Source organism: Geotrypetes seraphini, chromosome 5 (assembly GCF_902459505.1).
Source record: "Geotrypetes seraphini chromosome 5, aGeoSer1.1, whole genome shotgun sequence".
Taxonomy (NCBI): domain Eukaryota; kingdom Metazoa; phylum Chordata; class Amphibia; order Gymnophiona; family Dermophiidae; genus Geotrypetes; species Geotrypetes seraphini.
In genome coordinates this window covers 98,260,411-98,274,383 of record NC_047088.1, presented here as the reverse complement: position 1 = coordinate 98,274,383, position 13,973 = coordinate 98,260,411, and the positions used below count along the sequence as shown (strand labels likewise).

General features: G+C 42.1%; 1 protein-coding gene across 1 annotated transcript in view; it reads right to left on the bottom strand.

The window, feature by feature from the left end:
• Positions 1 to 13,973, bottom strand: part of SEZ6L2 (seizure related 6 homolog like 2) — a 168,787-nt gene that overhangs the window by 69,582 nt on the left and 85,232 nt on the right. Inside the window, exons 8-11 of the mRNA XM_033944067.1 lie at positions 7,800 to 7,985; positions 4,819 to 4,987; positions 4,557 to 4,720; positions 1,024 to 1,218 (exon numbers count right to left, since the gene is read on the bottom strand). Coding sequence (XP_033799958.1) covers positions 1,024 to 1,218; positions 4,557 to 4,720; positions 4,819 to 4,987; positions 7,800 to 7,985 — 714 coding nt within the window. The remainder of the gene's footprint in view (positions 1 to 1,023; positions 1,219 to 4,556; positions 4,721 to 4,818; positions 4,988 to 7,799; positions 7,986 to 13,973) is intronic.

The following is a 13,973-nucleotide window of genomic DNA, read 5'->3' as shown; positions in this document are numbered from 1 at the left end:
ACCCAGATGTCTCAGTCTGTCCTCCTCATTTTCATTGCTTTCAATGAAAGTAAAACCCGGATGGGTGGTGGGCACCTGGAATGCGCTTCCGGAGGTTGTGATAGGACAGAGTACACTACGGGGTTTCAAAGAAGAATTGGATAAATTCCTGAAGGATACGGGGATTGAGGGGTATAGATAGAAGGATAAAGGGGACTAAAGGGTTTTAGACAAGGATCACCTTACAGGTCATGGACCTGATGGGCCGCCGCGGGAGCGGACTGCTGGGCGCGATGGACCTCTGGTCTCACCCAGCAGAGGCAACTTCTTATGTTCTTATGTCTCTATCCATTTTCCTTGTTTCCATTGATTTCAATGGAAGTAAAACCTGGATACCTCAATCCGTCCTCTCATAATCCATCTAACCACTATATTTATGGTGGAAAGTTTGAGCCTACTAAAATCCTATTATACTGCCACATAGGTGCCATCTGTAGCCATGGGGGCTATTGGGGTAGTTGACAGGTGGGTATGGTAGGTTTTGGAGGACTCAGCATACCTTAGAAGGGGTATATGGTGAGAAGTACTTCTGGAACTCTTTATGTGAATTTCACAGCATTGCCCTCTAAGGTGTCCCACTGCTCTGTTGGCAAGTCTGTATGACCAGTCCATCACAATGAGGCCACTCCCATGTCCAAATGGTCTGGATTTGGGCATTTTCAATTTGGATGTTTCTTTGGTTGAAAATAAAGTTTAATGTTAGGCGTCCTAAGGGTTGGACATCTTGTCAGCCTAGACATTCAAGTAGATGATTTTTTTAAAAAAAAAAAATTATCTTTTTGGACATCTAGCGGTTCAGATTTTGAAAATGGACGTTTCTGGGCTTCCAACTTTGGACGTTTAGTGGGAAATATCCAAATCGGGCTTAGACATCCTTTTCAAAAATGGCTCTCATAAGTACATAGACATGATCCTACAGAACATTACCTAGTATGCTCATATACATAACAGCCAATTTTGTTGCCTCTGAAACGCTTAACTCACCTTTGCAGATGGGCTCACTCTCATTCCAGTGGGGATCAGAAGAGTCCACACACTCAATGACTGCTGGCCCTTGCTCCAGCATGTACCCAGGGCTGCAGGAAAACTCCACCAATGCTCCCACACGGTACAGCAGGTCCGAAGTGCTGAAGTTTCCATGCGCCAGAAAGGGTTCATAGCAGCGATCCTCATCAAAGGCTGGAAAGGATTGGTTAGAGGGAGGGCAGAAGAAAAGTGATAGCGATACAGAGGAGAACAGGAGAGAAGGAGATATAATGGGAGGGAGGTTGTAGGAGAGAGAAACAGAGGAAGGGAAACAGAACGAGAGGGAGAAAAGAGAGAAATTTGAGAATTAACTTTGTATTAAGAAAATGAAATACAGCAATGAGAAAAAAACAGGAAGATGGAAAGGTATATAGAGGCACAAAGAGGAAATAAATGTAGCCCTTTCCTCCCCCTCCCCAGGTCTGTCACCTCTCAGTGGGTAGTCACTCTGTGGGGAGACCAGGGTTACATACATGAGGAGAAGCAGCACTCTACTCATTAGAGCCACAACTGTTGGGATACAGAGCTCGAAGGATGGGACCAACAAGTGCTGGGAGGCTATTGACTCTAAGGATCACTGGTTCCATTCACTCTCTATCCCCAACAATGCACAAGTCAGTTCTAATGTGTATTCTACATCAATAAAAGTTTATTTAAAGCCTTTAAATAGTTAGATAGGTAAAAGTAATAAAAAGTCACAGTTCAATTCTTCTGTGCCTCCCTTTAAGACACAGCAACTCTACTTCTTTGGCCCCTCTGCTCCTACCTCCAAAGCCAACTCATAAGAAATCCACAAATAAAGGCATATATTCAGTGCCAAGAACAGTATATGCCACTGAGCACTGATACCTACGTATACAGACTGAGGTAATGTTCAGCTGCGGACCAAAAAACAGTGCACTTTGATTTAGCATGGTATTTTTGCAATCCTAAATTAACCACATAACTGTACAGGCAGAGACATTAGCACTATCTGTAGAACTAGGTGAGAAATCCATATTCCACCATAACTCCTCCCCAGCACTATAAAGACAATGCTGGGCATTTTGAGGGATTTTCAGCAGTACTATTCATATACTGTAGTTCCACTGAAGATTCATAGAGAAGGGACTTATAGTTTAGCAGCCACCACAAAAAGTATAGGTCCCTTTGAATATTGAGCTTGAATTCTGTCTTCTCCTGGAATACCAGTCAAACACATTTAAGCTGCTGGAGACCAGTCTCAGCTTTAAGGATACAGTCTCTAGATTAAACAGGGCTGCCCAAGTCCGGTCCTCGAGACCTACTAGCAGGCCAGGTTTTCAGGATATCCACAATGAATATGCATGAGAGAAATTTGCCTGTACTGCCTTCTTGGTATGTAAATCTCTCTCATGCATGTTCATTGTGGATATCCTGAAAACCTGGCCTGCCCGTAGATCTCGTGGACCGGACTTGGGCAGCCCTGCTCTAGAACACTTACCCTCCTGGACTCTCCTCCTGGTGAGGTTGTTCTATTTCCTTCTACTTTTTTTTTCTTCTGAGGCCTCCTTTAGTCTCTCATTCCTTACTCAACACTTGGTTGTCCAACGGCTTAGTTCGCCAAGATAGAACACTGTTGGTGTAGTGCAGGGTTGTCAAAGTCCCTCCTCGAGGGCCACAATCCAGTCGGGTTTTCAGGATTTCCTCAAGGACTATGCATGAGATCTATGTGCATGCACTGCTTTTCATTGTATGCTAATAGATCTCATGTATATTCATTGGGGAAATCCTGAAAACCCAACTGTATTATGGCCCTCGAGGAGGGACTTTGACATCCCTGGTGTAGTGGCTTCATCAGGCAAAGACAAAGAAGCTCCGGGGTCCAAAGGCTTAGCCATCAAAGACAAGATTAAGCCCTTGGGCTGTCTAAGACTAACTTTTCCCAAGGAGCTCTCCCCTCCCTATAGTGATTCCCCTCTTCCCTTCCTTTTTTTTTTTCCCTCTTATCTCGATGTAATTATGTATTCCTTACCCCACTTTCCCCTTGTCAGTTTCATTTCATCTGTGCAAACCCCTGCCCCCTTTTTATATACCGTATATTAATTTTATTGTAAACTGTTTAGATATATTGGATAGATGGTATATCAATTAAATTTAAAAAAAAACTTGGATTTATGCAATTCAGAGTTTCCTCCCTTTTTGGCAGGGACTCTTCTTACATGACCCTACAAGTAGTAAACCCTCCATGCCTATGCTCAGCCTTTCAAGATGATTGGGGGGCCAAAGACAATATAAATTACACCACATGGATACAATGAAGGAGCTTGTTCAATACAGGAGGTGCTTAGCAGTGACTGGCACCCACAAACCTGGCTCCTATGTTCCTACACCTGGTAACTTTTTTGATTTTAGAGTACAGTATATCAATGCCTTTAACTGGTAGAGCCACTAGAGAAAAAAAAATTCCATAGTGAAAGCAAGACTGAGAGAAAAAAAAGTAGAGGCAGACAGAAATCAGCAGATTGTACATCCCAATGGGAATCTTATCAAGAACCATGGGCAGATTGACCATTGGAATAACAGAGCAGTACCAGAGGGCCTACAGCAGTAAGAAACCCACTCTCCACTAGCTTCCATCTCCTTCCACTTTTGATAGGTGGTTAGAGGCCCATGATTCTTATTGCCCAGGGGCTCATATCATTTTCAGGCTACCCCTGTCAAGAACTAATAAAACTTAAAACTTGAGTTCAGAAGTAACAGAAATTCAAAGATAATGAAAAAGAACAATAATGAGAAATACAGAGAAAAAAGAAAGAAGAACTATAAAGAACTTAAAACAGAATTAAACAGAGAGACAGACAAATAGGTAGGGTTACCAGACATCCGGATTTACCCTGACATGTCCTCTTTTTAGAGGACTGTCCGGGTGTCCAGATGGTTTCCTGGACTGGAGGGAGTTAGTCCGCATTTTAGACCCTCTCCAGTCCAGCTCCCACCCCAGAATTGGGTAATGCTTTTCTTAGTCTCCCCGTTCCCAGTACCTTCTGTGGTGCTGCTGCAATTTAAAAACTTTGGGCAGCCAGCAGCATTAGTGACATGATCCTTTTGCCATCGGCCTGCTCCAGAAGCGTTCAGTCTGTAGCGTCCTGCCTATGCGAGGACAGAAAGTGCTGCAGAGCGAAGGCTTCCAGGGCAGGCTGACAGCAGAAGAATTACATTGCTAATGCTGCTGGCTATCCAAAGTTTTAAAAATTGCAGCAGTGCCAGAGAAGGTACTGGGGACGGGGAAACTCACAAAAGCATTTCCTGACTATGGGGTGGCTCAAGTTGGGGGCTGGAGACAGAGAGGCTGTGCTAGGGGAGTGGGGCAGTTTAGGAGCAAGATTAGCGGAAGGCAGGAGTGGGGTGGGTCAGGGCACCGGGGGTGGGACAGGGGGCAGGATGGAATAGGGCATGGGGTATATGAGGGATGTGGACTTAGCAAATATGGTATCCCTAGTAATGGGCATGGGTGACATTGTCCAGGTTACCTTCATATCGTAAACTGAGCAGTAGTGGCACTGATGGATTTTCAGAGATAAGCTCCACATACAGGGACTGGGCATCACTCAGCAGCCCTCGCTCAGGCACATCATCAAGGTCTGAGTCATAGATCAATGGGGAGAGTTGGCTGCTCCCACTGCGGATCACCAATCTGTGGAACGAGGACAAAGGTGTTGGCATTGGGTGCCATATTTATATTCTTCCAATTATACAGCAAAGATGAGGGGAAAAGAGAGAAAGAACACTCACCTATCATTGTCTTCGTCCAGGGAGACCCGCTCAAAGTGGAGGTGGAGTCTTTGCCCTTCCCCTGCTTCCACAAGCCAGCGACATGTCAGATTATTGCTATGACTGCTGCTAAGATTAGGGGAGATAATTCGGCCCAGAGTGGCATTCCGGATAGTTCCTCCACAAGATGCTGTGGACAAGAGAGTCAGGGTCAGGCAGAGAAATACTCTGTCTGATGATGGTATATGTGTCTGGGATTGCTACCTTACCCAGGAAGATCCAGTCCTGATTTTGACCCATTTCATGCAGGTAATTGTAGTACATCTTTTCTGAACAAGTCAGAACTACAAGGCAAAATCAAAACTCTACCAATCCTCTTGGAATGACCTGGGTTAGGCAGCAATCCCTACATGTGCAATGGGATGAAGAAACACAATGATATTAAATGAAGAGAAGCACCTGAAAGGAACTAGACTGAAGAAAGGGATATCTCACCTCTGATTTGAATGAATATTGAAATGCATACAGAAAAATATTATTAAATATAGGTGGATATTTTGAGACCTGCTGTTATACCTCAAAGGTAAGGCTGATTGCCAGCTGATATGAATGTCTCTTTACAAATAGTTTTCATCTTTAAATTAAATGGCTAGTATACCTAAATTTTTTCTAAATTATAGTAGGTACTTTTTTATGATATGATGTGATGAAGAAGCATAGACAGAAAAGCATTTTGGGAAAACGTGACAAGATAAGGATGAGAAGCATCTTGGGAGCGATAGAAACAGACAAATGCACCATGAGATGAAAAAGTATAAAAATGCAAATATATCATGCAGTGGAAACACACAGCCAGACAGATGAACTGGGAGGAGAAATGATATAGCCAGACATGAACCATAGACCATGAAATTCTAACAGATGCAGTTCATCCCATCCTGGGATGGAGAAGTACAGTCATACTGATGCACCATGGGATGGAGATATACAGCAAAGATATACAGTAAAACCTTGGATTACAAGTAACTTGGTTTGCAAATGTTTTGCAAGACATGCAAAACATTTTATTAAATTTTAACTTGATATACAACAATGTCTTGCAATACAAGTACATACAGTATACACACATCACATCTGAGCCGATGGTTCTTCTCTCTCTGACGCTGCAAGAGTGTAATGACTGTTCTAAACGAGCAAAGTTTTGCAATACAAGTACATACAGTATACACACATCGCATCATCGCCGATGGTTCTGCTCTCTCTCTCTGATGTTGGTGTGTAGTGACTGTTCTAAATGAGCAAGTACGTATAGTATTTTGTATTAAAGTTTTGGGATTGTGGAACGAATCGTCTGAGTTTCCATTATTTCCTATGGGGAAATTCGCTTTGATATATGAGTGCTTTGGATCACAAGCATGCTTCAGGAATGAATTATACTCATAAACCAAGGTTTTTTACTGTATAGAGATATATAGGAAGGGCATTTGCAATATGATATCTAAGTGGATGTTTTGAGGAAAATATCCAAAATCTAGTAACAAACATGACCATTTTCAAAACAGGAAAATGTCTAACTTTTTGTTTCAAAAATGACCATTTCTTAGATGTGCTTGTGCATAGTGCATTGATTTTTTTGTTACCATTTTTGGGAAAAAAACCAAAACCATCCAAAATAAAAATGCACAAAACAAGCCATTGGGTTATAGCAGGGGTAGGGAACTCCGGTCCTCGAGAGCCGTATTCCAGTCGGGTTTTCAGGATTTCACCAATGAATATGCATTGAAAGCAGTGCATGCAAATAGATCTCATGCATATTCATTGGGGAAATCCTGAAAACCCGACTGGAATACGGCTCTCGAGGACCAGAGTTCCCTACCCCTGGGTTATAGGAAGGGCTGGCATTTTCAGTAGAATGGTCACACAGACATCTAAGCACAGCCAAGCAGAGGGGCACCCTAGGGCAGGGGTCTCAAAGTCCCTCCTAGAGGGCCGCAATCCATTCGGGTTTTCAGGATTTCCCCAATGAATATGCATAAGATCTATGTGTATGCACTGCTTTCAATGCATATTCATTGGGGAAATCCTGAAAACCCGACTGGATTGTGGCCCTCAAGGAGGGACTTTGAGATCCCTGCCCTAGGGGGTACTGCAGTGAACTTCACATAAAAAAATCCCAGGTACATGTCTCACCATAACCCCTTTATATTATATGGTGAGCTCTCCAAAACCCACCCAAAACCTACTGTGCCCAACTGTACACCACAACAGTAGCCTTTCTACCTGCAAGTGTCACCTATATGTTGGTAAAGTAGGTCTGGGTAGGTTTTGGAGGGCTCACATGTTCCACCACAAGCACACTAGTTAGAGTAGGATATGGGCCTGGGTTCCCTTCTCTATAGTCCACTACACTGACCACCAGGCTATTCCAGGAATCTGCTTGCTGCTCTAATAGAACTGACCATGATGTCTGAAGCTGTCAAACATACTGTTGCAGTCCCATCTTTGGGGGGGGGGGGATATGTGGGAGGGGTCATGCCTTAATCCCTCCAGTGTTCATCTGGTCAGTTTGGGCATTTTCTTGGCACTTATTCGTTACTGAAATAGGTCTAGCCTCAAATGTCCAAATTCTGCCCTGGACATTTTCTACAATTGTTCCATTAGTGCAGAAAAATGTCCAAATCATAAGCCCACCCTAGTCCCACCCAAACCACACCTCCAACATGCCCCCTTGAGATTTAGATGCAATGCAGACAAACAGCATAGAAAGCCAGCTACAAAATGGATTTTAAAAATAGAGATTTGATTGTTTTGGTGAGAAAAACATCCATCTGCTCCTTTATACCACTTTTTGGACATTTTTAAAAATAAGCCTCATAGTCATCGAGATTACTGTGGAATGGCAAAGTTAAACCAGATGACTGTATCAAAGAGTAGACTGGTACAGAGATATGTATTGCATGATGGACACTTGCACAGTGGCATAGATTGGACAGGACACTGACCCACACAGAGGGGTGCTCTCCCACTCCAACGAGGGTGACTGACATTCAAGCAAATCAGAGATTCTTCGCCATGGAGCTTAAAGCCCGGATCACATTTGTAGGTTGCAGTGCCGCCAGGGTGCAGGTCACTTACAGTCACATCTCCATTGTCAGGACGCCGGGGGAAAATACAGCTAAGAATGAAAGCTATATGTTTTGGAAAAAAAGGAGAGAGAATCCATACTATCTGTTATTGTACATCTACCAATAACATAATATTTTATTTATATACTGCAATACACCAAAAAAGTTCAATTTGGTTAACAAATCCAAGAATAAAACTTAACATTTAAAAATACAATATTCAAAATTCATTCATAAATTTACTATACATTAAGCCCCTCTTTTACGAAACTGCAACAGCAATTTCTAGCGCGGGGAGCTGTGCTGAATGGCCTGCGCTGCTCCCGATGCTCATAGGAACTCAATGAGTATCGGAAGCAGCGCGGGCCAGTCAGCACGGCTTCCTGGGCTAGAAACTGCTATCGCAGTTTTGTAAAAGGAGGCCTAAGTTTTCAATTTACACCTAAATTAGATAGATTATGAGCCCACCGGGACAGATAGGGAAAATGCTTGAGTACCTGATTGTAAAAACCGCTTAGATAACCTTGATAGGCAATATATAAAAACCTAATAAACTTGAACTTGAAACTTGAAGGCATCTTTAAACAAGTGGTTTTTTTAGTTTCCCTTTAAAGCGGTCTCTTAATTCTAGGGTTAGGGCATTCCACAGCTGAGGAGCTGTGACAGAGAAGATTTCTAGGCGTCTTGTACCAATTATTTTTAAAGAAGGAACGCTTAATAATTGCTGATTGACAGATCTAAGTGCGCACAACGGTGCATATGGTATTAACAGATTGTGTATAAATTCAGGCATTTTTGAACTAATTGTTTTAAATGTTAGCAATATTATCTTATAAGCGATCCTATGAACAACTGGGAGCCAGTGAGCTTCCTTCAAGAGCGGAGATACATGATCAAATTTTTCCGCATTTGAGATGAGTTTTATTGCCGAGTTTTTCAATAATATTAATTACTTTAACAATGCGTTCAACACTCAGCAATAATTATCCGGGTTGGGGAGGCTCCTACTTGGACATATTCTGTTCACTGGGTTGTGTCTGGATATTTAGAACCATTTACCTGAATATTGCTGCTGAATAAGAGCAGGCAGAGGGGAGTCGGGGACAGACCCGGATGTTATCTGGGCATTGGGATATTGAGTGCTGGTGCCTGGACACCTATCCAAGCAAGCAAATAGTGGCCCTAATTTGCCTGGATAGTTATCTGGCACTCAATATTGGCTGACACCCGGGTAATATCCGGTGGCCAGTCAATCCCAGATATTCAGTGCCTGTGCGCAGATTAGACCTGGCATTCAATATCTGGGCACCACTCAACCAGGGGTGGTCAGGATTTATAAAAATACTGGCTGCCACAGACTGAATGCCAAGTGGCATGTTTCCAAATCACCAGTTGTGTTTGCAAATAGGCCCAGATTCTATCAAGCCCACTTAAAGTTAGGCGCCGATATCGGCACCAGTTCTATAAAATGGTGGCCACTATAGAACCATGCTTAGCATCGCCTAAGCATCCTAATATTCAGGTGCAACATATTTATGCCAGGGTTTTCTTCACCTAAAGATAGGCGCCAATATCGGAGCCTAGGGACACCTAATTCACAAAGAGGTACCTAACACGAACACACGCCCATGATCAACCATGCCCATTTTTGGTGTAGGGGCTTTGGGCTAGGTGCCTACTTTTTACAGTATTGAGTTTTGGGGGGTTAGGCGCATAACTTTCAATTAAGTCAAATTTAAGCTGATTTTGTAGGGTTGAGTGCCAATATTGGCATTGATTAAGTATATTACTCTAACCCCCATTTTTATGAAGCCATGTTAGACTGTTTTATTGCCGGCCGCAGCGGTATTAGCTCTAACGCTAATACTGCCGAGGCCGGCGATAAAAAAGCCTAATGCAACTTCGTAAAAAGGGGGTAAGTTAGGTGCCAATTTCAGCACCTAACTTTAGGCAGACTTTATAGATTCAGGGCCCTAGTGTTTATTGGAAGGGCAAAAACTATGGTAATTTTTCACACCCTTGTCTTTTGTGTTTACAGTATGGTTTTATTAAATTCACAAGAATTTTTGACCTCTCAGTCTTCCTCACGCCATTTTGAACTTCCTGCCCTAGCAACACAGACCAATAAAGGCAAATAACTGAAAGAGCTGACAAAGGATTTGACCAAAACACACTTTTGAAGTCTGACTGCCCCCCCTCCCCCTCACACACACACCCATTCACTCTCCAGAATTTTCTAGCAGCCTCTTTCTTGATTTGCCATGTTTGTGAGCTGCTTAGAATGGTAGATAGAGCAGGTTCAAAATATGTTAAAAACAGTGGCTTAGTGAGGGAAGGTAGCACCCACCATCATCATGCTGTGCACCCCTTAATCTTCCCTACCATACTGTCTTCCCTGCCGTGCACCACCCACTCTTTCCTGCTGCGCTGTGTGTCCCCTAACCCTGCATACTTCTTGAAATGTTCGCAGGCACAAGCAGCACACTCCACCTGCTGCTTGCACTGGCCTCAGCACCCTTCTAACATTAAGGGCTCCTTTTACTATGGTGCGCTAGCGTTTTTAGCATGCACTACATTGCTGTGCTCGCTAACCCTGTGCTACATGGCAAAAACTAACGCCAGCTCAATGGAGGCATTAGTGTCTAGCGCGAGCGGCATTGCAGCACGCGCTAAAAACGCTAGTGCAGCTTAGTAAAAGCAGCCCTAAGTTCTGATCCTGTGACCATGAAGTGACATCAGAAGGGAGCTGAAGCTGGCGCCAGCAGAATGTAGAAGATGCTGCTTGTGCCAGCAAACTTTTAAAGAGGGTTGTTTGAAAGGTTTAGTGAAAAAACAAGTTAAACAAATATTTTTTTAAAAACCAGTTCTAGTGCAATGTGTCTAGCGCTCCTGAACGCTAGGGTTTTGCATCTCAACCAACAAGTTGCTTGCAGAATGCTGTCATTCATCTTTTGAATTCCGCCTCCTGCCCCTTCAGGTTTTTTTTTCAGCAAGCAAGTTGCTCAGAAGTGTCTCTGCTCTGTAGTTTTAATATTTTTTGGTATTTTTTTTCTAAATCCCACCTCCCCTCTCCTTTTACAAAACTATGAAAATGTTTTTTACCACAGGCCAGCATGCTGAATGCTCTGCACTGCTCCCGGCACTCATAGAGTTCCTATGAGCGTCGGGAGCAGCGCAGAACATTCAGCTAAAAAACGCTTTTGCAGTTTTATAAAAGGGGAGTAAGTGTTTGGTCGGAGGCTCAGTGCCCAGAGGTTCCCACTTGTTGGGACCGCTGTCTGGGAGAAGATTCAGACTCGTGCTGCAGAAGTCTTCTGCTAGCATGATCAACCCTCGGGTACACCTATCTAGCCATCCTGCTTTTTGTATTTTTTTGAGCTAAGGGGCTGTCTCCTGCATAGCTGCTCGCATCCCTGATTTATCAGGAGCTTGAGAGCAAGCTATTTGGCTCTTCAGCTTGGCCTGGATTAATAGGGGGCCAGCTGTATGGTCTTCTCCCTCATTGTGTGTGAGGTTTTCTGGGAGCTGAGGTCTGACTGGTATCTTGAAAATCAAGTTCATCTGGCAAATCTGTGAAGCAGAGTTCTTTTCCATTTATCCCAGCTGCATTGAAGGCTAAAATATATGATTGGTATATCACTCCTTTGTTGATAAGTTTACACTGGTTGCCTATACATTATGGGGCTCATGGCATAGTGAGTACAGTAGCACATGGCACAGTGAGTAAGGCTTATTCTAAGGTTTATTCTCAAGGGATGTTCCTAGTGGCAAAAATGAACACCCCAACATAATTTAAGCTCCTGCTTTACCTGCCAAAATAGCAAAAAGTACTCTCTCACCTCTGACCTTCCATCTTATAGGGAAAGCCTCTATCTTTATTTTTCCTGCCAAGCCTGTTTTCTGCAGTTTTAGGAATCAGCTTCCCTATATCCCCAGGAGAAGGCAATACAGGCAGTTGTTTTTGGAACAAGGATTCAGGAGCCCTTGGAACCAGAAGCAGAACTGACAAAGTTGCTGCCTGGCATTGTGTGATGGTATGGGGAACCACTGCACCTCAGAGAAATCCAGGTGAAGGAGAAAGAGATTTATTGAAGCAGTGCATTCCACCCAGACTACAGCCTTTCACCAGCTAAGGGACTGGTTACATCTTAGGCTGAGAAGGATTTTCATTTACTGTTCCAGCAAAGCTAAACGCAGGTAGCAGATTCTTTACATTTGACTACAGGGAGTTATCATCGAGCTGGTTGTGTTTTTCCATCAAGGTACTAGTTGTATTTGAACTGTAACATTGCAACTAAAGGAACAATATCTTAACATCTTTTAGAAATGATTTCTATGCTGGAGAGAAGGAGGAGCATGTTGTAAATAATTGGCCACCTGTACTGAATTGCTTGGAGTTTGCTTTATCAATTGAAAGCATTAATAAAGCAGAGTTTAGTTCAAGTTAAAACCTAATGTAGACTACTTTATTTCTAAAGGATTACAAATCTGATGCTAAGCTTGCCTGGCAATTCTGATCTCAACTCTGATCCCATCAAATAAAATTATTTGGGTCCATTAATAATAATAATAATACCTTTATTCTTCTATACCGCCACAGTCGAATGACTTCTAGACGGTTCATATCGACTCATGGGAGGCAGCCCGGCCACCTCTCACGGCAATCCTGAATATTCAGTGGCAATTTTGGATATTCAGTGCTGGGGCTGTATCTGGCTATCTGCATTGAATATCTGGGACAAAGTTCACCACCGCTAACTTAGCTGGCCAAGCTGATTTTTATTGACTGACCAGCTAAAGCTAATGGCCGAAGAAAAACGTGCTTTTTATGTTTACTAAAATTTGATATCCTGCAATTTACAACAGATCAATGCAGCTTACAATTTACAACAGATCAATTTACAACAGATCAATACGGCTTTGTAATTTGATTTGATATGTAAGTATGCAATTTGTTATAGTGTGTCCTTGAAGTGTTTTGTACAACAAATGAAAATGTTTTAATTTGTATGTTAAAATGTAACTCGCCCTGGATAAGGGCAGGTGAGAAATAAGCAAACAAAAAAATTAGTTTAAACAAGAAAAGAACGCCATTATCAATAGGAAAGACCTAATTTAAATATTGAAGAGAAAAAAAAATTATTTTTTGTTGTGGTATCCTGAATGCAGTCTTCTCATATCCACTGACAATCTAAAAATTACATCAAATTAAATGCCAAATTTAAAAAATGAGTTTTCAAAATATACTTATATTTTGGAAATAAAAGTTCACTTTGAATAACTTGTGGAACATCGTTCCATAAGGTTGGAGATATAAAGAAAAAATCAGAATTATGAGTTGATTCATAATTAGCCATTTTTGGAGAAGGAAGTACCAATCTCTGAGAGTCAACCGACCGTAATGTACGTTTTGGAGTATATGGAATGGTTACAGCAGCCAAGTATGATGGAGCTGCATAATGTAGAGCTTTAAAAGTCAAATAATTTTAAATTTAGATCTATAATGTATAGGCAACCAGTGTAAACTTATCAACAAAGGAGTGATATGATCATATATTTTAGTCTTGAATAGAAGCCTAGCTGCTGAATTTTGTAATGTCTGTATCCTATGTAAAAGTGCTGCATTGATTCCACAATATGTTGAATTACAATAACCTAACCTTGATATTATAAAGGCATGAATTAATGTGTGAATGGAGTCAAAATCTAAGGTCTTGCTGACTGAACAAATATGTCTAAGCCAGTAATAATCTTTTTTTAATACCTGACCTATCTGCTGTTCAAAGGAGAGTTTACTGTCAAAAAGGATTCCTAGATAACAAAATGTCTTTACTGGAATCAAATCAACATCTAATAATTTAATAGGATCTATAGGTTCAGAAAGCTTTCCACTAATCCAACAGGTAGTACTTTTTTTGGGGGGGGATTAATAACTAGACCATGAGATGACAATCAATTTACAACAATAGGCACGCAAGATTAAGGAGGGGCTAAATCTGTATTATGTGGGGCAACCGGAAAGATCAGTAGGATTTTGTCTGCATATACAAA